General features: G+C 39.2%; 1 protein-coding gene across 1 annotated transcript in view; it reads right to left on the bottom strand.

Annotated features, from left to right (window-relative positions):
* The window catches only part of C6 (complement C6), a 73,972-nt gene that overhangs the window by 21,366 nt on the left and 28,246 nt on the right, over window positions 1-24,360 (bottom strand). The window contains exons 7-12 of the mRNA XM_004652498.2: window positions 20,802-21,042; window positions 18,131-18,253; window positions 3,800-3,966; window positions 1,760-1,985; window positions 731-902; window positions 349-457 (exon numbers count right to left, since the gene is read on the bottom strand). Coding sequence (XP_004652555.2) covers window positions 349-457; window positions 731-902; window positions 1,760-1,985; window positions 3,800-3,966; window positions 18,131-18,253; window positions 20,802-21,042 — 1,038 coding nt within the window. The remainder of the gene's footprint in view (window positions 1-348; window positions 458-730; window positions 903-1,759; window positions 1,986-3,799; window positions 3,967-18,130; window positions 18,254-20,801; window positions 21,043-24,360) is intronic.

Raw genomic sequence — 24,360 nt, 5'->3', positions numbered from 1 at the left:
GGGGCGCACATGTCTGGAGTTCGTTTGCAGTGGTTGGAAGCCCTGGCGCGCCCAACCTCTCTCTCTATCTCTATCTGCCTTTCTCTCTGTGTCTGTCACTCTCTCAAATAAATAAATAAAAAATGACCAAGAAAATATTAAAAAAAAAAAAAAAACAAAAACAAAAAGCATAGGAGCACATTGTGGAAGTAGGGGACCAAATAGAAATGAGAAAGGGTTCATGAACAGGACTTTAAAATCCACAGATTATTAAAATAGGAAAATAGAAACTTCAGTTAAAAGAAAATCCATTAATTTCAAGTTATTTTTTTTTAATCCCAAAGTAAAAGTTAAGGTGAGAACACGTACCCAGATGAAGGCATTTTCCGGAAGAACTGGCCTAGGACACCCTGAATCTGACTCTGTCTCAGGAAGATCAACCTCTTTCATTTCTTCACCATCACTGATACAAGGTCCACTTTAAAAAAAAAAAAAAGTGTGTCAATACTTATGCCTATGTATATGCATAATGTATATGAATCGATATTACATTGAAATTACAGATGAAATAGTGATAAATCTTCCTTAGCTGGTTAAGGACAACAGCAGACTTAGTACCTCCAAAGTATGCTGCATGGTCATGCATACAATTCTAAGTAGTTTTTACTTAGTAGTAGTTGATGTGACAAGTATCTGGACTCTTCCTGCTGGTGGGAGAAATGACACTTTCCTCCCTCTTACCCAACCTTACACATTTTCCATTATTGAAAATGTGCAGTCTTCCTCTTGCTGCTTCTCTCCCTCACAGCGTCTCCCTCCGTGTTGCGGGGCGGGGTGATTGCACTTTCGGCTTCTCGATCTCTTATAGGCAGCATTGCACGGGCTCCAGGGTGACCAGCAGCCCCAGCTCCCGTCCACTGCATCTGGAACAGAGGAAGACCCACTGCTGTGCAGGTGCACCTGAATGAACTTGGGCTTTAAACCTGGATCAGCTTAATTCCTTCACACTTTTTCCTGTGTAACATGCTTTGTGAGATATTTTAGGTTTATAGTGAGAATGAAAGAAATTTGTTATGGAAGGGATCTGATACATTGCCTGATAGCCTCATTTTATTCTCACAGGTGTAAATAATTTGGCAATAATTATGGCTCATTTTTAACTATCAGTAGATGCATCACTATGTACATACATGTACGTGAGTATGTGCATATGTGCATATGTATGATAAGTATGGACATCTCTGAATGGAAAATGGGTCAAATTATAGTTTTAAGGTAGTAGAACATATCCTCACTCCCAAGTCTCATTCTATAAGGAGAATTTGAGTTAACTATGAATATACTTACGTATGTACTTCTTTCATTATCAGTTTAATTTGTCCCTTATCACAAAACCATCCTGTGTGTGTGTGTGTGTTTATGACAGTATCCTACATTTACTATTTTTATGTTTATTTAATGTTAGAAGCATTATACTACATGTTCTTAAGTATATCATAAAACACAAATCAATATGCATTTTAATTTCCAGGTAGACACTAGATTATCCTTAATTTTATGGATGAGCAGATTATAACATGGACAGATGAAGTAACTTTCAAAGTTGTGTACCTCATGGATTACAGCTGAGATCAACACCAGACCTGTTTGTCATTGGAGTCTGACATTTGAAAGCTTGTTTTGTTTATGAGTTTGCACAAGATGAAGGTAGCTAATAAGTTTTGTTTTGTCTCAAATGATCACCCTTGACTATATCTTGAAGAGAAAAAGTGATACTTACCAGAGGTATAATCAGGAGACCGCCTCTCACAGTTGTCACCATAGGTGCCACTCTGGCATACACACATGCATTCAGTCCCCGAGAGCACAGGACGTCCATTGTTGGGACACGGGGCGCACTGGCAAGGGTCAAACTTGGCTGCATATTCTCTGAAAGCTTTCCTGAGGTTGTTCCGTTTTGTCACAGCACAGGGGATGTTTCTGACCAAGTCCATGATGGGAGCAAGCTACACGCAGAAGAGAAAGGGCAGGTCCAGTCCTGTCCCTTTGGGCCACAGGCTGCTGTCACTATCTAGTCCAGTAAGTAAGCTCTAGGGATCCCCATGTTTCCCAGGGTTGACAGTGGGATCTAGTGTAGTGTCTACTGAGCCAGGAGCGGAGAGTCTTGTACTTGAGGGTATTAGAAAAAGTGTGGGAAAAGACAAGAGGAACAATGTGGAGTAACATCAGACTTTATTCTAGGCATCCTCCCTTACCTTGTAGGGCAGTGGGGGTCATTGTAATTCTTTAGTTGCAGGTTGGCCTGCCTTGCCTCAGAGCCTGGGCCACTTCTGGGAAGTGATAATCAGACAGGTGGCTTAGGCCATTCCAGGAAAGTGACAATGGGGGCGGGTGGTCCAGGTTCCAGGAATGTGAAAAGTGAGAGGGGTGGCTGGGTCAACGTTCAAACAAGAGGTCATTCGTGTTCTAACAGAGGGCAGGTAAAAACTGTGTGGAGCTTACCTTCCCTGCAGTCCTGTAAAGGATGCCATATGTCTGATGTTGCTTACTTAAACTTGCATTATGTTATTATTAAGCAGCAAATGTAGGAGTCACAGTACTGAGATAGGTAACCAAGAGCTATTAATGATCTGGCACGACCTCATTAAGTTTGACACAAAAAATTTACAGAGGATGTTAAGTTTTCCTTCTTTTTTCTTCTAAGGATAATACCAGCTTATTTTGGAACCAGATGAAAAATTGAAAACTGGCAGAAGCGAATGGGGAAATTGCCATTTGTGTGAATGGAAGAATGAGAGTAACAAATAGTGGGCCTAACAATAAAAGAAGAGTGCATTTACTTTATAAACATTTAAAACCCTTAAGGAAATGAACACATAGTGTTCATAGTATGACATAAAGGAGCCTGTGGGGCTGGAGAAATGGCTTAGGGGTTAAGCACTTGCCTGTGAAGCCTAAGGACCTTGGTTCAAGGCTTGATTCCCCAGGACCCACGTTAGCCAGATGCACAAGGGGGTGCACGCGTCTGGAGTTCGTTTGCAGTGGCTGGAGGCCCTGGCGCACCCCTCTCTCTCATTTTCTTTCCCTCTCTCTCTCCCTCTCTCTGTGTCTGTCACTCAAATAAATAAAAAGTGAACAAAATTTTTTTTAAATAAATAAAATAAAGGAGCCTGTAAAGTACAGTCAACATTCCTGCTGTGTATAACTGATGCTGTCATCATGACAATTAAACTCCATCTTCACTTAAGTTAATAAACATAATAACTTCTTTTGAAGTCATTTTAAATGTAGTGATGTTATTTACAAAGCTGACTCTAAATGAGATATGACTGATAAGTGCACAACATATTCCATAAATAACAAAAATCACAGTTCATTTAATTACAACTACAAAACTGATAAATCAAATCAATGGTGACAGAAACTGGAATCCTATGGGTCTAAAATCCAAATCATCTCACAGCACTATAAATGAAGATCTGGGTGTGCTCATGAAGCACAGGCTACAAGAAAAACACAAAAACTAAATTTACTGTGTCCATAAGAAGCGAAAGAGTGCTACTACCAAGCAAGTCTGAGCAATTTTATTCACTAAATACCCTTTTTTGGTGTTTCATGCATGCTAAGAGTTCTAAATACTGTACTGAGAATGCTTGTTTGAATTGCAAAAGCAATATATGTGCAATTTAACCTGCATATTAAAGAAAGACTTTTCATTTATCACCAGAAAAAGAAAATGGAAAAGGAATTGTATGTTGTGCAATTTGGGCTGGCAGAGAACTTCTGTGCCTTTCTTACTCCTGATTTCTTTTAATCTTACCTCAAAGTCAACCACAGCAGGGTTCTCCTTCACAGATTCTAACCACTGAGAAAAGACTGTCTCCTCTGGACCAGAACTCCCTTTTTCCCAGGCCAAAGCAGCTGTGTATTGACTTTTCCCACCTCGGACCAGGGATATGGATTTCTCTGTTCCTTGCAAAAATGAACCTGCAAGATGTTTCAACAAATTTAATTTTATTGAGAATTCATACTCTAAAAAATGCCAGGCTGGAGAGATGGCTTAGTGGTTAAGCGCTTGCCTGTGAAGCCTAAGGACCCTGGTTCGAGGCTCAACTCCCCAGGACCCATGTTATCCAGATGCACAAGGGGGTGCACATGTCTGGGGTTCATTTGCAGTGGCTGGAAGCCGTCGTGTGCCCATTCTCTCTCTCTCTCCCTCTGCCTCTTTCTCTCTCTGTCTGACACTCTGAAATAAATAAAGAAAAAAAAATTTAAAAAATGCCTACTTTGAAGGGAGAAAAAGTAAGCTCAACGGAGAAAGTTAACATTCCTCATCCCTGCAGCAAGTTTAATAACAGGCATGGTAACAGTGCTGAGGACCATGTCTGGTAAACATCAGGTATATGTTGGGCTCTTTACACACAGACTTAAAAATCTTCATATTCATTTTTGTACATGATCTTACACTCTAAAACTGCCCTTCCTATCATAATTAAAACTGCTTCATGAGAAGACAGAAAGAAAGAACAATCAAACTTTGTTCTCTGAGCTCTCAAGTACACTTAAAAAAAAAAAAAAAATCGAACAGAAATCACAGATTTGGAGGCCATGATTTTCAGTGTGTGTTCCAGGGTGGCTGCTCATGTGGTTATAGGGATTTCCTGTCTCTGCCTCCCATTTCACTGGTGTGCAGGGATCTCAACTCTGGTCTTCATGCTGGTGTGACAAGTGCTTTATTTGCTGGGCCATCTCCTTATCTCTGTTCAGTTCACTTTCTAAAATATCTTTTCTTTTTCTTTTTTTCCCTAATATTTATTTATTTATTGGAGATAGAGAGAGGCAGATGTAGAGAGAAAATGGGCACACCAGGGCCTCCAAACGTTGTAAGTGAATTCCAGACATATGCACCACCATGTGTATCTGGCTTACATGCATATGGGGTTATCAAACCTATGTCCTTAGGCTTCACAGGAAAGTGCCTTAACTGTTAAGCAATCTTTAGAGCCCTCTGTTCAGGTCCTTATGCTTAAATTTAAATATTCAGAACCAAGACTTCTATGATCCAGGATGTGGCATGTATAATATGAATCATAGATTGATAAAGTGTTTAAGGACATGAACTAATTTCCTTCTCAAAAGCAGATTTTTTTGTTTGAGAAGCAGGGCCAATGAAAAGTACTGAGCATATGATAATTAAGATTTAGATTTGGCGAAATCTTCCCTTAAGACATGATTCTGCTTCTTTGAGTTGTCTTGGAAGGGACAGTGGTATAACAGGATTCTGCCAGAAACTCATGTTCGCTTGTACCCAAGTCTCTCACGGCTGTGTGAATTAGAATGAGTATGATTACAATGGACATTTTATCTTAAATATGACACCCAACATAGTGGCTCCATAGGTGGCTATAAAGACTGTAACACTGCATGGCCACTGTGCAGAAAACAGTCAGAGAGTCTGTAAACCCCGAGAAAGATGAGAAAGTGTTTGAGAGGATCAGAGATGCAGGCAAATGACATATTGGCTAAGGCCAGAAAAGACAAGGACACTGTGGTGGTTTGATTTAAGTGTCCCCTATAAACTTACTCGTCCTGAATGCTAGATTCCCAGTTGGAGATTTGGGAATTATCGCCTCCTGGGGGGAGTGTATTGTTTGGGGTGGGCTTATGGGTGTTATAGCCAGTTTCCCCTTGCCAGTGTTTGGCACACCCTCCTGTTGCTGTTGTCCACCTTATGTTGGCCAGGGGGTGATGTCCACCCTCTGCTCATGCCATTGTTTCCCCTGCCATCGTGGAGCTTCCCCTCGAGCCTGTAAGCCAAAATAAACCTCCTTTATCCCCACAAGCTGCTCTTGGTTGGGTGATTTCTACCAGCAATGATCACCTGACTGCAACAGTAAAGTGGTACCGAGGAGTGGGGTTGCTACTAGACACTTGACTGTGTGGCTTTGGCCTTTTGGAGCTGATTTTCAAGAGGAATGTGGAAGGATTTGAAATCTTGGCCTAAGAGACACCCTGTAGTGCTGTAAGTGTAGCTTGATGGACTATTCTGGTCAGAGTTGAAAGGCCTGAATGCAGTAACAACTATGGACTGTGAGGTCTTGCTTGTGAGGCTGAGAAAGAGCTTTGCCTGGACTGGGCTAGCAGTTTGTGTGGGAAGCTTGCTGTTATGCCTGTGTCCTGAGAAGTTGTGCAGGGCTGCTTTGCGTAGAAATGAACTGGTGTGAGCAGAGGGAGATGGCATAGAAAAAATGAAATCTTTGGGCATAAATTATTGTCCATTCATCTGCAAATTGTTTGAGAGATTACAAACTTTGAGATTGGGTCAGCTGACCTGCACTGGGGCAACAAGAAGAATGTAGACTCTTTTGGAGGGGTGTGAGTGCTCAAGAAGTGTCCTGTTCTTCAAAGTCTGCTTTATTCCCTCCTAGATTAACAAATTGACACCCTACCTGGTATTGTGGAGTGTAAGAAATGCAGGAAAGATGGTCATTGAGTTTGCAACATGGTCTTGTGTTTTGGAAAGGTCATGGGCAGGGTGAAGCATGTTTGCTGGTTGCCTGCATGGAGACCCAATGGAGCCACGAGGATGAACTGTGGATTTCAGTGGAGATGCCAGGACCATGGGATGTCTGCCAAGGAGAGCTGCTGGCCCCAGATGAAGTTTTCCAGGACTGTGAGTATCCTAGCTGGAGGGGTGGAATTGGAATGCCAAAGTCTTGTTGCTGGTCAGAATTATTGGACTTGAAGATTTGTCACTGGTTAGAGTTGTTGGACTTGAAGCTACAGTTTGATGTTTGCCCTGGTTGTTTTAAATCTTGTATTGGTTGAATATTTCTTTGCTATGCCCAATGCCATTTTTTGCAGTGTGAATATTTATTGTGTGCTATTATGTTTGTTTTATTTCTTTTTTTTTTTTATTATGGCTCAGTTAAAAAAAACCTTGGACTATGGGGATATTTGAACATCACTGGGATTGATAAAACCTTAAAGTTGGACTGAATGCATTGCATTTTACATCATGTATTTTATTCAGTTTATGGAGGCCAGGGGTGGAATGTGGTGGTTTGATTCAGGTGACCTCATCAACTTACCTGTTCTGAATGCTAGATTGCCAGCTGATGGAGATTTGGGAATTAACACCTCCTGGAGGGAGTGTATTGTTGGGGGTGGGCTTATGGGTGTTATAGCCAGTTTCCCCATGCCAATGTTTGGCACACCCTCCTGTTGCTGTGGTCCACCTTATGTTGGCTGGGAGGTGTTGTCCACCCTCTGCTCATGCCATCCTTTTCCTCTGCCCTTGTGGAGCTTCCCCTTGAGTCTGTAAGCCAGAATAAACCTCTTTTTTTTCCAGAAGCTGCTCTTGGTTGGGTGATTTCTAGCAGCAATGTGAACGTGAATGCAACAGTTACTATATTAACAGTAGTCCCATTCTTTCTCTGATGTCAGGATGTGCATGACCCCTACAACATGTGTGTGTACAGGCATACACATAACCTCACATAGATTATCCTTGGGAAACAGCAAAGAAGAAACATGAAAGAACACTGTATTTGACTGAAAATTAAATAAATAAAACTCAGAATGGCAAGATGGCATCCTCCTAACCATGCTTCAGTTCCTAGGGTAATACCAGCTAAGGTCTGTGGGGCTCCAGTGTGAGTTGGTCATAGCAGACCCCAAGTAGGTGGGCATGGAGGGGCACTGTAGGGAACCTCCTTATTCCCATACTCTCTAGTAACCCACCTGACCCTCGGGTTCCACCAACCACGGCCCCAAGCCCCTGACCAGATTCTCTGCTGTGCTATCTGCAGCCTCCACTGACTGGCTCCCATGGACTGTCCCCCACCTCGAGACCCTCCCATTGTATCTCTTGGGGACCCAGTGCCTTGCCACTCTCCAGGAGTTCCTATATGCCTTCCTCGTTTCCCAGAGGTCGCTGTAGGCTGCTCCCCTACCTACAGCCAAATGCAGCCTGCATGCCTTTCCCAGAGGGCTGTCATCTTTCAGTTGCCTTTGCTACTTCCCCAGTCTCCTGAAGGCCCTGATCCACTGCCTCTGGCCTAAGCCTGGCTACTTCCAGCTGCTCCAACTGATCCCACAGCCCACCTGAGCTCCTGCCCCTTGTCTTGCACCCTTACTGGGCTGAACTGAAGGCTGCTTCATCTCCCGCACACTTAAAATTTTATTTATTTATTTATTTGATAGAGAGAGAGAGAGAATATGGGTGTGCCAGGGCCTTTAGCCACTATAAATGAACTCCAGAGGCATGTGCCACCTTGTGCATCTGGCTTACATGGGTCCTGGGTAATCAAACCTGGATCCTTTAGTGTTGCAGGCAAATGCCTTAACCATTAAGCCAGTTCTCCAGACCCTCCACCACACTTTTAGAGAATAAATGGGAAGTGGAAAAAATAAAAAAAGAAATTTTAAAATTTCTAAAATTGAATGACAATGGGAACACAAGTAACCAAAACTTATGGGACACAAGGAAGGGGATTATGAATTCCTTCATAATCAAGTCAGAAAGATCCCAAATAAATAACCTAACTATCTGCCTAAAGGCATTGGAAAAATAAGAAGAATCCAACCCAAACAACTCCAAATGGAAATAAATAATATCAGAGCAAAAATTAATGAATTAGAAGCTGAGAAAACAAGAAAATTGATGAAACAAAGAGCTGGTTCTTCGAAAAATAAACAAGGTTGATAAACCCCTGGCCAATTTTTTCAAATGAAAACCAGAAATGTTTCAAATTAACAAAATTAGAAATGAAAAAGGTTAGGTCACAACAGACATAAATGAAATTAGAAGTATCATCAGAACTTACTTCCAAAACCTCTACCCCACAAAAATTGCATAATTTGGAAGAAATGGATGAATTCCTAAACAAAGACCACCTACAAAATTAAACTCAGAGCAGATTAATCACCTAAACACACCTATCACATCCTTCAAGATTGAAATGGTAATCAAAAACCTCCATAAGAAGAAAAGTCCAGGACCAGATGGCTTCTCAGCCGAATTCTATCAAACCTTCATCCAAGAATTGAAACCAATTTTTCTCAAACTCTTTCATATAATTGGAGAACAGGGAATGCTCCCCAACTCCTTTTAGGAGACTAACATTACCCTAATACCAAAACCAGAAAGAGATGCAACATAAAAAGAAAACTATAGGCCTGTATCACTGATGAACTTAGATGGAACGATCTTTAACCAAATCCTCACAAACCAAATTCAATAACACATCAAAAGCATTATCCACCTTGATTAAGTAGGCTTCATCCCAGGGAGACAGGAATGGTTTAACATATGGATATCATCAACATAATACACCACATTAAAAAAAAAACTTAATTACGAGAACTACATGATCATTTTAATAGACACAGGCAAGGCCTTTGACAAAAATATAACATCATTTCATGATCAAAATGCTGGAGAGAATAAGCATGGAGGATTTATATCTCAACAGAATAAAGGTTATATATAAAGCACCTAAAGCCCAAATAATACTTAGTAAGGAAAGACTCAAGGAGTTCCCATTGAGACTGGGAATAAGACAGGGGTGACCACTCTCACCACTGCTCTTCAACATAGTACTAGAACTCCTAGCCCAAGCAATAAGACAAGAGAAAGACATAAAAGGAATTGAAATTTGAAAGGAAGAAGTCAAGTTAGCCCTGTTTGTAGATGACATGATCCTATATATAAGCAACCCAAAAGTCTCCATCTCAAAACTTCTAAAGGTGATTTATTCCTTCAGTAAAGTGGCAGGATACAAAATTAACACACAAAAATCAGCCATTCTATATGCAAAGGACATACATCCAGAGAAACAAATTAACAAGACTGTCCAATTTTCAATAGCAAAATGAATAAATAATTAAATACCTTGGAATACTGCTAACCAGGGATATGAAAGGCCTATATAATGAAAACACAAGAACACTCAAGGAAGACATTGAGGAGTACTTGTGAAGATGGAAGACCTCCCATGCTCCTAGATAGGTAGATTTAACATTGTGTAAATGGCAATTCTACCAAAAGGAGTATACAGATTTAATGCTATATCAATAAAAATTCCAGCATCATTCTTCACAGAGATAGAAAAAGTGATCTCAAAATTCATATGAGGGCTTGAGAGATGGCTTAGTGGTTAAGTGCTTGCCTGTGAAGCCTAAGGACCCCGGTTCAAGGCTCAATTCCCCAGGACCCATGTTAGCCAGATGCAAAAGAGGGCACATGCATCTGGAGTTCATTTGCAGTGGCTAGAGGCCCTGGTGTGCCCATTCTCTCTCCCCCTCTCTCGCACCCTCTCCCTCTTCTCTCTCTGTAACTCTCAAATAAATAAATAAATAAAAATAATTTAAAAAAATTCATATGAAATTGCAGCAGGCCTCAGATATCCAAACATATCCTCAGCAAAAGAAACACCTCTAGTGTATCACCATACCTGATATAAGTCTACAATACAGAGCCATAGTAACAAAATCAGCATGTTACTGCCACAAAAAACAAAAATATAGACCAATGGAAAAGAATTGAAGACCAAGGCTTCAGGTCAAGTTACTACAGCTACTTGGTCTTTGACAGCAGTGACAATAATGTAGACTGGAGCAAAGACAGCATCTTCAACAAATTATGCCAGACAAATTGGATGACCATATGTAGATAAGTGAAACTAGACCCACACAGCTAACGAGACACACACAAAAAAAATCAAGTCCTGATGGATTAATGACTTCAATCTAAGACTAGAAACTCTTCTTCTGGAAGGAGGAACTCTCCACGATATAGGAGTGGGGGAAGACTACCTGAACAAAACCACAGTAGCCCAGGAAATTAAACAATCATTCAACCAAGGGGATCTCATGAAGCTAAAAAGCTTTTGCACAGACAAAAATTCCATAATAAGAGCCAATATATTACTTCCAGAATGGGAGAAAATGTTTGCCAGCTATACCACTGATAGAGGTCTGATATCTAGAATCTACAAAGAACTCAAAAAAAAAAAAAAAAAAAGGCTAAACAATAAAAAAAAATCAAAGAAAAAAAATGCCCTCCCCCCAAAAAACAAATAAGAATCCAACAAATATAAAAAAACAACCCACTCAAAAAATGGGGCACAGAATGAATAGGAGGCTCTCAGAAGAAGAAATTCAAATGGCTAACACACACTTAAGAGAAAGTTAAACATTTCTAACCATCAGGGAAATGCAAATTAAAATAATTATGAGGTTCCACCATACTCCAGTAAGGATGGCAATTATCAAAGAATCAAATGATAATAAATGTTGTCTAGGATGTGGAGAAAAAGGAACTTTTATTCTCTGATGGTGGGATTATGAGCTTATACAACCCATATGGAAATCAATATAGAGATGTAAAAGGTGAATATAGAATGGCCCACACTTCACTACAGAGCTATTTGCTCAAACATATTTGTACCTGCTCAATTCATAATACCTTACAACTGGAATCAACCCAGGTGCCCATCATTGGATGAATGGGTAAATGAAGTTGTAGTACATTTGTACAATGGCATTCTACTCAAAAGTAAGGAAAAAAATGACACAATGAAATTTGTAGAAAAATGAATGGACTTAGAACAGGTCATACTCAGTGAACTCACACAGTCACAGAAAGACAATCGCCACATGGTCTCACTCATCCATTGTCCCTAAGCTGGATTAGCTTGAGTTGCTGACATGCCTGATAGGGAACTTGAGGCCCAGACAATGGTGATGGAAAGACTTGGGAACAGGGAAGAACTTGGGAGGGTGGAAAAAACACAAAACTTAATCCAAAATGAGCTGGTACCATGAAAACCTTTATCCCTTAAGATAAACTAGAAAGACTTGGGAACAGGGAAGAACTTGGGAGGGTGGAAAAAACACAAAACTTAATCCAAAATGAGCTGGTACCATGAAAACCTTTATCCCTTAAGATAAACTAAAAGAAGAAGAAAAGCCTGGTGGAAGCACCTGAAAAGAAGGAACCTGGAGAGAATGGGATGAAGCTAACTTTAATTAATTTTCCTTTTTAGCTGTGGCCTGTAACACCCAGTAACTGAATATGGTTGCTACCCACAATGAGCTGTTGATTGGAGAGACCTACGAGGTCCCCCAAACAAGACAGGGTTCTGTCAAAGCACTTGATTACCCTCCTGAGGTAAAAGGTAAGACCCTATTGCTGAAGACACCATATGCTGCTGGCACAGAACAGGGAATGACCTTGCTTAGACAGCCTGTCTATTGCCAGAAAGTGCTACATGAGCTATTGGGGGAAAGTGGACAATGACTATCTGAATAATCAGGGGGTCTAAGCTACTCATAAGCAAACCTCCTGACAAGTGTACACACAAGGGAAATAGTGGCACACAGCCTTGGTGGGTAACCAATAGCTTTCTGATTGGCTAAGAGATCCACTAAGTGGAAAGGAACCCATATCTGGAATTGGGAACTAGATCAGAATCTCATGGAGACAAAGATCATGCTCTCCAATGTCAAATTCTCATCAATCTTTGGCTGAAAGAGGGACTACATCCATTATGTTCTGCTTAAATTAATAAGGCTTATCCCAGTTAACCTGTGTTGGCTTCACTCTCCATTAGAGAAACTGTTTTTTCTCTTTCAGAAGGTTGCAAGACCTGAAGAGATAAACTACCCCTTGAACTTCAGCTAAGCCCCAGCTGAAACCACAGAGGAACTGGGGAGATGAGCAAGAATGCAGCTTCCATGGTGAACCTGACAATCAGCACCAGGGTGTAGGAGGATAATTACCCTGAGGATAATCAACCCCTATCAAAGCAGAGATCCAGAGGCTCCTAAGAACTCATCACTGAAGCAGACTTAAAACACACCCAGCATGGCTCAAGGAACTTTGTGGAAGAGAGGGCAGAAAGATTATAAGAGTCACAGGGTGGGAATTCATGCCCAGGGGCATTGCCTTCCCCCAACAACTGACTGCTGCTCCTGTAACATGTAACCTACAAACCCATGGAGAATACCTACAACCCTACTGAAGAGGGCCTTCAGCAGAAGGGGGTCAGGAAGGAGGGAAAGAATGGTACCAACTCATGATGTATTCATACTAAGTATGCACATAAATAATAAATAACAAATGGAAAAAATTCTCAGAATAACCGTGTTGCATTACATTGGCAATTTATATTTTTCTGTCATTATTTGTGAATTATTCTAATTATGTTTTTCTTTCATTACTTTGCTATATGGATTTTGTAGTTGAGGGTTTAAAAATATTTTTATTATTTGTTTTCAGGGGGATGTGCACACCAAGAGTCCTTGTCACTGCAAACTCCAGATGTATGTGCCACTGTATGCATTTGGTTTCACATGGGTATTGGAAATTCAAACCCAAGCCTTCAGGCTTTGCAAACAAGCACCTTTAAATGCTGACCCATCTCTCCAGTTTAGGAGTTTTCTTTCAGTTAAATACTTAAGGATAAGCTGGGTGTGGTGGTGCACACCTTTAATCCCAGCACTCTGGAGGCAGTGGTCAGAGGATCGCTGTGAGTTAGAGGCCACCCTGTGACTCATGAATTCCATGTCAGCCTGAGCTAGAGTGAGACCCTACCTTGAAAAACAAACAAACAACAACAAAAAAAAAAATCAAGGATATATACTCCCAAAATTCTGGCATATTTTGAGAACATCTTCCTGTTGTTTTCCCATTGAAGGTCATTTTTTAAATTCATTTTTCAGAAATTTGTGGACATTTCTTTATTGTTTTAAATATGGAATTTGGTTAGGGGGAAGTCTGAAACTAGCCACATATTGTTGTTGTTATGTTTTAGTAGGCTTGTTTTATTCAATTAAAATACTTGTGGTATTTATTTTTTAAATCTCTGGATTTAATAAGTTGACCAGAATTTATCTTAAAGTTATATACATACATGGCATTTCCAGTACAAATAATCAAGAAAAATTCCTTAACTTTATTTTAGGAACATGTTCTTCTGTAGTATTTTTTTAAGAATAGTGTTTTGTATCATGTAGTAATTTTCACATATTAAGTTATTTGTCATTTCAGTCTGATTAAATTTCCTTTAATAATGTCTAAACTTTCTTCTGTACTTTATTTTAGATTTTCCTTGTATGTGACTAGCTTTATACATTTTACTTTAGAATATTATAGTTTTTCTTTGCAGTGTCTAATTTATTTATAATTATGATGATGCTTCTTAATGTTTGATTTTACATGTCAGCTTTGAAATCTTTTTTCTTGTACTTCTTATATTTAATCTTTCCATGTCTGAGCCCTTGACTTATTGAATTCATGTCCTTATTAAATATTTTATTTCATTATAAACTAGATTATAATCTACATTCATTCTTTGATTTATGTTAATTGCTTATTGCATGATTCATTCATTTTTGTTCTCTTTTTGGGGGAACAGCTATGGTATAAATGCATTTGTCAAGCCTGTTCTTATTTAGATGAACACAGATATATATAAATCATCTATATATTCTTATTCTATACTTAAATGATCTATTTATTATTTAACCAATATTATATTTTTATTGTACCTCATGTCTTCATCATGAGAGTGAAAGCTTCAAGTTCAGGAGTTTCTGTAATTCTGCTTCTGTTTGTTCTAAGAATGTGTAACAATCAATCACTTTACCAGTGAGGTTTTAGTACCAGTGTAATGGGGTGTTAGGGGTCCAGGAAAGTCCTTGAACCCCAAACCCTAGGTTTGTTTTTTAATTTTAATCAAAGAATTAAATAAAAGAAGACTGAGAAGGATAGTTATCAAATTACTATATTTATTAAGGGAGTACAAGCCAAGGACTAGAGATCACATGTGGAGGATCTGGAAAAAGACATGGAAAGGAAAGAGAGAAAAGAAAATTCAAGGAGTTCCTGGCATGTGGGGAGCTGGAGGGGATATGAACCCATGTGGAGAGAAAGGGCTACGGAGCCCTCATGGCTGGGTCTGGACCTGGGCAGAGCCAGCCCTGGACGAGTGCAGCCACAGCTGTAAGTTCCCAAGTGGTGAGTGAGCCTGCCTGCCCCTTGAAAGGTATTCATAACCTTATAGTGGTGAGCTTCTTCCAGCTCTGGTGAACCAGAGGGACAGCTGGTTGGTTAGGGCTAAGGGCTGTCTCAGGAAGAGGCTAGCCCTGACACCAAGCTTGGAGGCCGATTTTGATTAATCACAATGTTTAAATACTACAAAAGACCTCCCTCCCAGGAGGTAGATAAACAGGTCTAGGGAACCATGCAAGAGATAAGAAGTCAGATCATCTTTGATTTCTAACAAGTGCACACTTTCTTATTTCTGTCAGTCCCCTAAATGCACCTCCCCTACCACCTCACCAGGAATAATTTTTAATGATAAGGCATAGCAGAGAACATGATTTGCTTAGAAGACTAGAAAATGTTTAACTCTTCAGAGAAAAAGACGGGAGCTTATCTTTCCATGTTGGAAACATGTAACACTTAAAGAACAACAGTTTCATGGATAAGATTTGTCATGAAGAAAATTTTCTATCACAGAAATGTGCAGAATAGATTGGAAGAAGGCAAGACTAGTAGAAAGGATTTTGGTGGAGAGGGTTTTGTGATAGTCCAGGTCGGGAATAATGAAGGAAGAGTGTGCCCATGGGCATAAATAGATGGAGACAAAATCCAGCATGGTGTAATTCTAGCACTCAGGAATTGAGATAGAAGTATCAAGAGCTCAAGGCCAAGAGAGAAAGGGGAAAGGGAGAAGAGGAGGAGGCGAGAGAGGGCAGGAGAAGGCTTCCTGTGATGTTCCCTTTCCCTGCTGCTCCCAGCATTCTTCATCTTGTTCACATATCAAGTTGCTGTGTTTTCTTGTTTGATTGTGTGGTTACAGTTTGCTTGGTTTCTGAATTAAAAGCATCTTCTATTCCTTTTTGATCTCCTTGCTGTGTGATAGTCTGTGTGGCTTCTGGTTTAGTGTTTCTGTTCCGTGTGTAGTTGTTTTCAGAGCCTCCATGAATGGCACAGCCTCCATTTCTAGTAACAGCCCCTTGGGCATGCTCTGACTAGGTTTACATCTCTACGAAAAAAGGGAGTTGTTTTCTGTCTCCTCCAGTTTTATTGGGGTCAGATGCCCTTTCTATCACAAATTGCAATTAGAGTTAACAGATAAAGATTTTTGGTTTTCTGTGTATTTTCTATCCTTCCTTGCTTACACAGACTAGTTCATTGATCACGGTCATTGAAGTTCTGTTATTTTGTCCAGTTCTTATTTGAATATAGCATTCTATATAACCCCCAGAATTTGGGAGATAAGGAAAATATATTAAAAAGCCTTTTAAAAAATTGAAGTGTCAATAATATATGACTAAGTCCTACAGTAGACAAAACCTTTATCATTTAACAATATGTGGACAGGTAATCTTGTTATGTCATGAATACAATTTGGATCCCCTAATGTGGGGCCAGATCAGACCAACTAGGATAGATCTCAACTTGGCATAAAGGACAACTGAGATCAAAACAACTAGATGGTTAATGAATACTACCTTCATACAAAATTGTTTAGAGTCACAAATGGGGAATTTCCACAATTAAAGTCAAGTCACTGGCATGGTAGCACTTGCCTGTAATTGAAGTAAGAAGATGAAAAGTTTGATATCAACCCAGACGTCATAGTATAACTGCCTCAAAACCAACAACAAAAACAGTCATTTTACTCAAAAAGTTACTAAAGTATCAGCAGACACTAACTAAACTCAGTTTACCAAGAAGTGCTTAACCCCAGACATTGAGGGAGGAATGTAAGGGATGATAAGTAAAGAGTCATCCCAAGTCTCAGAAATATGACTGGCCACCTGACCACGGGGGCAGGACTGAACTAGGGAATGATTGACTGCCTTTTTCATTGCCCCATTCCCATATCTATGAAATTTGCATGCAAGAGATAAGATGTAAGGCACCTTTTGTTTTTGTTGTTTTTAAGATGTAAATCTGCTAACTTCTCAAATTCTTGGCTTTGAATAAAGAACAACTTAAAGGCGCAGTTCCTGTCATTTGCCTTTGCGGGGATAAATAGCATGAGCTCAAGTGTTGTGGTTATAATTATTTTTAATTTTTTTGTTTATTTTATTTATTTATTTGAGAGCTGCAGACAGAGAAAGAGAGAGAGAGAGAGAGAAAGAGAGCGAGGGAGAGGGAGAAATTGGGCATGCCAGGGCTTCTAGCCACTACAAATGAACTCCAGATGCATGTGCATCTGGCTAACGTGGGTCCTGGGGAATCGAGCCTCAAACCAGGGTCCTAAGACTTCACAGGCACGTGTTTAACCACTAAGCCATCTCTCCACTATAATTATTATTATTTTTTTTTAAATTTTATTTATTTATTTATTTATTTGAGAGCGACAGACACAGAGAGAAAGACAGGTAGAGGGAGAGAGAGAGAGAATGGGCGCGCCAGGGCTTCCAGCCTCTGCAAACGAACTCCAGACGCGTGCGCCCCCTTGTGCATCTGGCTAACGTGGGACCTGGGGAACCGAGCCTCGAACCGGGGTCCTTAGGCTTCACAGGCAAGCGCTTAACCACTACGCCATCTCTCCAGCCCTATAATTATTTTTTTAATGGTTGGTTTACATATGTATTTTCACTTTGCAAGTTTCTTTTTTTTTAAGTTTTTAAAAACTTATTTGAGAGTGACAGATTGACAGAGAGAGAATGGGCATGCCAGGGCCTCCAGCCACTATAAACAAACTCCAGAAGCATGTGCCCGCTTGTGCATCTGGCTAACATGGGTCCTGGGAAATCAAGCCTCGAAACGGGGTCCTTAGGCTTCACAGGCAAGTGATTAACTGCTAAGCCATCTCTCCAGCCCTGTAAGTTTCTTAATAGAGATGTCTAGTTTACACTCATATTTACTTTGCAATGCTTGATACTGAGTTTTGCCCCTAAGGAAATTCAATAAATCTTACTAAATTGTACAAGTTATGAATAAGACAAGGAACACTTTAGTCTTTTCTACTTTTATGTAGTTCTAATGACATGTGTACCTTCCCCTTCCCACATGTAGAGTTCTGAGACAGAAATGAAATATTGAAAAGGTTAGACTTCACAGTCACATCTAGCGACAGGCAGACACAGGACACTGGACAAGCTGGTAAGGGAACGTGCTTACCTTCATATTTTTCAGACAATTTGTTGGTTGTGCACCGGTGTTCCACTTTTGTTTTCTTAACAAAACCAAAACGTTTCTTTGTTTCATATCGAACACAGTTTTGGATTTCTTCTTTTGTTAAACCTAGGAAATGGGATACAAACAAAACCCATTGAGTATGCGCTGCTGAGAGTCTGTGGAAGCAGAGTTGTCTTCAGGCATTCAACTTCAGGCGTTGTATAGGATGCACCAGCCTCTGTCCTGCTCAGTTTCTGTAGATAATGCTACTTCGAGATTCAGTCCTAATATGACCAGACCCTGAGATAATTCTAAGTGGAAGCGATTGGAGGAGCGTCTCCTTTCAGTGTTGACCCCGAGAAGCCCCTGTGAGACCACTGTGTCCCATCTCACGGGGATCTTGTTACCTCTCCCTGCCTGACTTCTGGACACTGCACACAAAGGACTCTTTAAATTTGTCCTTCTACTGAGTATTGCCATTGGGTAACCCTGTGAATCATGTGATGAGCGCATGCTCTGTTCTATTCTGTTCCCCATGGGAGGCTGAAATTCTGGAGAGAGCTCTGAGCCCTTCTCAACTATCACCTCCAGTGTGACTCTTGACCATCTCTCCATCCCTCAGCCCTCATTTTCATACTTGTCTGTGCTTCCTTTCCTATAACTCAGAAGCTCACCTTGCCCCTACCTTCCAGACATTTTCTTCCTTGATTTGAGAAACTAACTTGTTGTCTGATGAGTTCTTCGGTTTCCTTGCCTGTTTGCTGCATCATCTGAATTCAAGCCTGTGCTTGATGGGGTTTCCCTGTTGTCTCAGAGGAGGTGGACATCATTACCTCATTCCCACTCTTCAGGTTGGGAGTTGGGATTAACATCATTCCAGTTTTCCAGCACTGCTTCCACTGAATGATTTCCCCTACAGTTGCATAAGTTATGTAAAAGTCCCAATGATCTGAAGCTCAGACCATCCAGGTAAAGACCTTTGGCTCTCATCATCACTCTTGCTTTTTATCTGGTTCTAAATTGTCAATGACTGAAGCTTTTGACCTGAGTCACTCTGGCTATGACATCTATAATCAAGCTCACTGACCTCACAGTCTATCTGTGAGCAGAACCCTATATGGCAAGACAGACATAACTTACTTTAAGATGGTTGGCAGTACTTATTGGAGATAATTTGAGAGGAATGATATTTCCTTTTTCTGTTTTATTTTTTTTTCTTTTGACATTTCATTTTTCATTACAGCTCGAAGAGTCACCCAACCAACTACCAGCAGCATAAAAATTAAAGTATAGACCTTTTATTACTTTCTTAAAAGTTTCCTTGAAAAGTATAAGCACATGAGACACAGGGCTATAATATTGGCTCTTAAGCACCTTAAAACAAGCACCTTATCAAACAGAGCAGTATGGTTGCAGGTTATAACATACAGGGACAAGTTGTCTGAGAGCTTGTGGTATGGAGTGTGCTGTGATGGTGAATACCTGGATGCACAGGTGTCTGAGTGTGAGGATGGTAGATATAAAGTAGGTCTTTCATTTTAAGTTTCTCTTCTTTTTTTCTTTTCTTCCTTCCTTTCTATTATTTCTTTGTCTTTCTTTCTCTCTTTATTTGTGTCTTTCTTCCATGTTTGCTTGTTGACGGTTTGACATATTGAAAGAGATGTGTTAATAGTTGGGAGTAAAAGAATCATTGATTTGAAGTCCTCAAATTTATTTGGCATCTCCAACTTTAACAAAAAGATGGCTATCTCAGTATGGTTGAATAAAAATGGTATATTTTCTTCTGTTTTATAAGTAGTTCAGTCAAATCTTGGGGCCAGACTAAGACCACTGATTCCAGGGCTCTTCTATTACTACATTTTGAATTCTTTTTTTTTTTCTGAAAATTTAATGATGATTAATTTTTATTTATTTGGGAGAATTTATAATTGGTTTTGGTTATTATTATTTCTCAGTTTATGATCTCAAGAGACACATGACAGATCATCCCAATGACCCTGTGTCATTTTACACTATTGACTAAACAACAAATTTATCCAAAGATGTTTAAATTATAATGATAATTAATATTGGAACTTTTAGATAATACTGAATAAACCAAGATGTTTTTTAATTTTATAGAAAAGCAAAAATTCTGTTCTGTACCTTAAGGTATACTATTTAACCTTTCCTCAAATAGATGTGCTTTCCACTTGATTTCAAGTTTCTCTAGTAATCCATGGTTGGCCCACATTAACTTTGTTCCTTGTCAAGTCTTTAATTGTGCTTCACCTGACACCCTTGCCCTTTAATTAAAGTTATTAGAAGGAAATAATGGCTATGGAATTGGCTATAAATTTTTTCCTATAAAAATGTTATAAGTGAATTATCTAAAAGTCTCACCCAGACAACCTCTGTCTTCCTGAGGTGTTGGTTGGCAAGACTCTCCCTTCTCAAGTTATGTTTGGAAACTCAAAGTCAAGCAAGTTACCTAACCACAGAAACCAGCATATTTATTTATTTATTATTTTATTGGTTTTACTGTGTGCTAATTTTTGATTGTTCTTCATCTCACTTTGGCAACAAAACAGGCCTAAATCAACTCAGAGGAGAGTAGTAATTAAAATGAAAGCATAGGAAAAAAAGATGTGTTGCATGCTTTTGTACCAGTTGCAAAAAGCTGAGGAAAACGTACCTGAGTTATTTAGCTCCTCCCGGCTAAATTGGTACAGAAGGTCATACGCCCCACCCAGGGAGCCTGAAGTGAAGTAGTGAGTTCCAAAGTCATCAAATATGCGGCTGTACAGAGCGAAGTTGTACTCTAAAGGCAGATGGTTAAGTGTTTTCAGAAAGACATCAGACAGCTGCAGATCTTTCGCTTTCATTGTGAAGTTTAAGACTTTTATCACTTTATAGATCCTAATAAAACTAGAATCCTAAAGGAAAGGAGCAAAAAAGCCAAAGAAAAGAAAAGGAAGCACACATGAGACAGCGAAAGGTACTGAAAATTTGAGGCATTCGTCCTTTGAATGCCATGTCCTTCTTACTACAGTATGAACAGTTTCAACTCTGTTGCATGTTCATTTATTCGAAGCTGTAGTGTTCGTTTTACATTACAGTATCTTTTCCTGAGACGTCCAAAGTGCCAGACAGATGAGATTAGCTCAGTACCTTAAACTGTGGTGGAAGCAGATGTTCTCAACCCAGGAAGAGATCAGCCATCAGAAGAGTCAATTCTGATTGCCAATCATGGATGCACTCCTACTGAGATTTTATTTACAGTATCTTGTAAAAAGCAAATAATCAAGGTGAATGAAGAATGTGTAAATATTCAATCTGAAATTTTGTAAGTGCTATTCAATATTTGGCTTTGTCCATAGTTGGAGAAGGCATTTAAATTCTCCTAATTTCAGTTATTCACTGATCAGGTGAAGGCTGTGTGTCAAATGACATTTTATACTTATATACATTATATACATATATATGAACATATTCCTATACGCCTATATACCTATATACAGAAATATGATTTTTTTTGCTTTTTTCTTTTTTACAAACCTACATGTTTGTTTCATCATTTCTTGTTACATCAGGCTAATTTGTAGTTATATGCCAGACATAATGCTTAATGTCTCATTCCTTCAGATTCTTTGCACAGCATGAATATGAACATGAAGTTTATCCACAAAGACTAATGTTTAAAATATGCGTTTTAGCACGTCTCCCAATTTTAATAAATTGTAGTGTATACATAATAATAAAAGAATACATGCATTATTTTTAGCAATCTGATTTTGTTATAGTCATTATTGACTAAACAGCCATCTTCCTTCATGTTATAATTATGATACCAAATGACTGCATCACAAAAACAAATAAAATTGCAAGGATCAAACAAAAGTTTCCTTTATTCTCTTTTTTATTTTTTCCATTTCCTTCCCTTTCTTATTGTTCCAAATTCATTTTTTTTTCCTAAGATATTTCAGATGTTCTGGTTATAAAAGTGAACAAGGCAGAGAATATTTGTGGTTTTGTGGGACTTACATTTTAATAAATGCCCATTAATTGTACATTGCAACATTTGAAACTTTTGTCATAGAATAATCAAAATGGATCTTTCTCTGTTTAGTTAGAAATACTTGCTTTTTGCTGTTATTTGTAATGTCTGCTCTGAGAGGTTTAATATTCCCAGTTTTCTTTAGATTCAAGAAATACAAGTTCCACTTTGGTAGCTCACCGTAGCAGAAGGACAGGCATGGTACACTATTTACTGCTGCATGAGGTCTGGAAATGGCTAGCTTAGACTAAGATATTATTTACAGTAGGCTGATCAAATACACATGCTCTACTTCATCAGTGTTAATCACATTTTATGGTTTCAACTTTGTAAAGTATATCAGAAAATCACTGAGTATTACATATTGATTAGTATTTTGTCTTGTACAGCCCAACAAATGTCTGGACATGTAGTCATGTCTGGAACTGACAAAACAGTTAAGCTCAACCAAAGAGCTAGGCTTAATCTGCAAGTTTGTGGTGTGTTGTTTCTTGGTAACTGAAGATTAATGGCTGTAGTAGCATTGTCTACTTAGAGTAAGAGTCCCCTATTCTGTTCAGATTTGCTCTACATTAGTCATGTATTGGAGGCTAACAGTTTTGTAAGACAAAAATGAATAAGAAGAGTTTCATCTGTTCCAACCTATGAAAAGCCCTAAATAGCAAACAATTAGGTATCCAGATACCCATTTAACTAAAGATAAAGGTTTTTATACATGTTCTTTACTAAGTTTAAAACACTTATGATCTAATTCTGTGAAGTATGCCCCTCCCTCCACCCACCTTCTTCATTTTTTACTTTCTTTTTTGAGACAGGTTTTCACGTAGCAGAGGTTGGTCTCATTGTGTAGCTGAGGATGATCTTGAACTTCAGATTTTTCTGCCTCTACTTGCTGAGAGTTTAGATTACAAGCTAGTGTCACCATGCTCATTTTTTTCTTGAGGTAGGGAGTCACTCTAACCCAGGCTGACCTAGAATTCACTCTGTATTCTTAGGGTGGCCTCTAACTCACAGCAGTCCTCCTACCTCTGCTTCCCGAGTGCTGATATTAAAAGCATGTGCCACCACACCCAGCTTCACTGTGCTCAGTTTTATGAGGTAGTTGGGATTGGATCCAGGGACCTTGATCATGCTAGGTAAGTACTACACTGGCTATACTATATTTCCAACCCATAATACCTGTCTTAATGCCAAGACTGATAATCATACTTATATCTCTTCAACTTCTCTCTTTTCCTGCGACCTTTGACTATATCTTTAAGTAGTTATTTCTAGTCATAGATATTGTATCAGAGTGAGTGGGGATTTATAAAAAGGACCATATTCACATGCCCAGCCTTAGATGTTCTGAGTCAAAAGATTAGCAGAAAGTCATACATAGTTGCATTCTTACTTTCTAATAATATTAACTTCTTACAAATATAACTTGCTAAATTTGGGGAGCTTATGATGCATAGCCCATCCCAAACTGAGTAACAACATATTTTTTTATTAGAATTTAAGATAATCTTTTATTTTCTATTAGCATAAGCTAAAATTACAAGGATTTTGCCTGCCATGGCCTCAATGTTTTGGTCCTACTTGGTACTCAAATTGCACGTTTGTATATAAAAACATGGTAACAGGGCTGGAGAGATGGCATAGTGGTTAAGCGCTTGCCTGTAAAGCCTAAGGACCCCAGTTCGAGGCTCGGTTCCCTAGGTCCCACGTTAGCCAGATGCACAAGGGGGCGCACGCGTCTGGAGTTCGTTTGCAGAGGCTGGAAGCCCTGGCGCGCCCATTCTCTTTCTCTCCCTCTATCTGTCCTTCTCTCTGTGTCTATCGCTCTCAAATAAATAAATAAAAATTTAAAAAAAATAAAAAAAATAAAAAAAACATGGTAACAATATATTTTTAAAAGAAATTTATACTGTTCCATTTTCATATGTTCATGTCATCAGTACTATATTCTTTCAATAAGTTTGTTGAAATTATGAATAACAAAATGCTGATTAATATCATGAAAGGTAGTATAGTGGATAAAAATAGTGGACAAAAATCAGACCGCCTTATTTCAGTTCCCAACTCTGGCATTTATCATTATAAGACCTCTAAAAGTTGTTTAGCTTGTCTGGGGGAAGTGGGTGCTAGGGAATAAATATAAGATTTAATGCATGCTAAACATAGATTATGCCACGATTTCCTCTCCCAGCCAACC

The sequence above is a fragment of the Jaculus jaculus genome, chromosome 13 (genome assembly GCF_020740685.1).
Source record: "Jaculus jaculus isolate mJacJac1 chromosome 13, mJacJac1.mat.Y.cur, whole genome shotgun sequence".
Taxonomy (NCBI): Eukaryota; Metazoa; Chordata; class Mammalia; order Rodentia; family Dipodidae; genus Jaculus; species Jaculus jaculus.
This window is presented reverse-complemented; position numbering and strand designations above follow the sequence as displayed.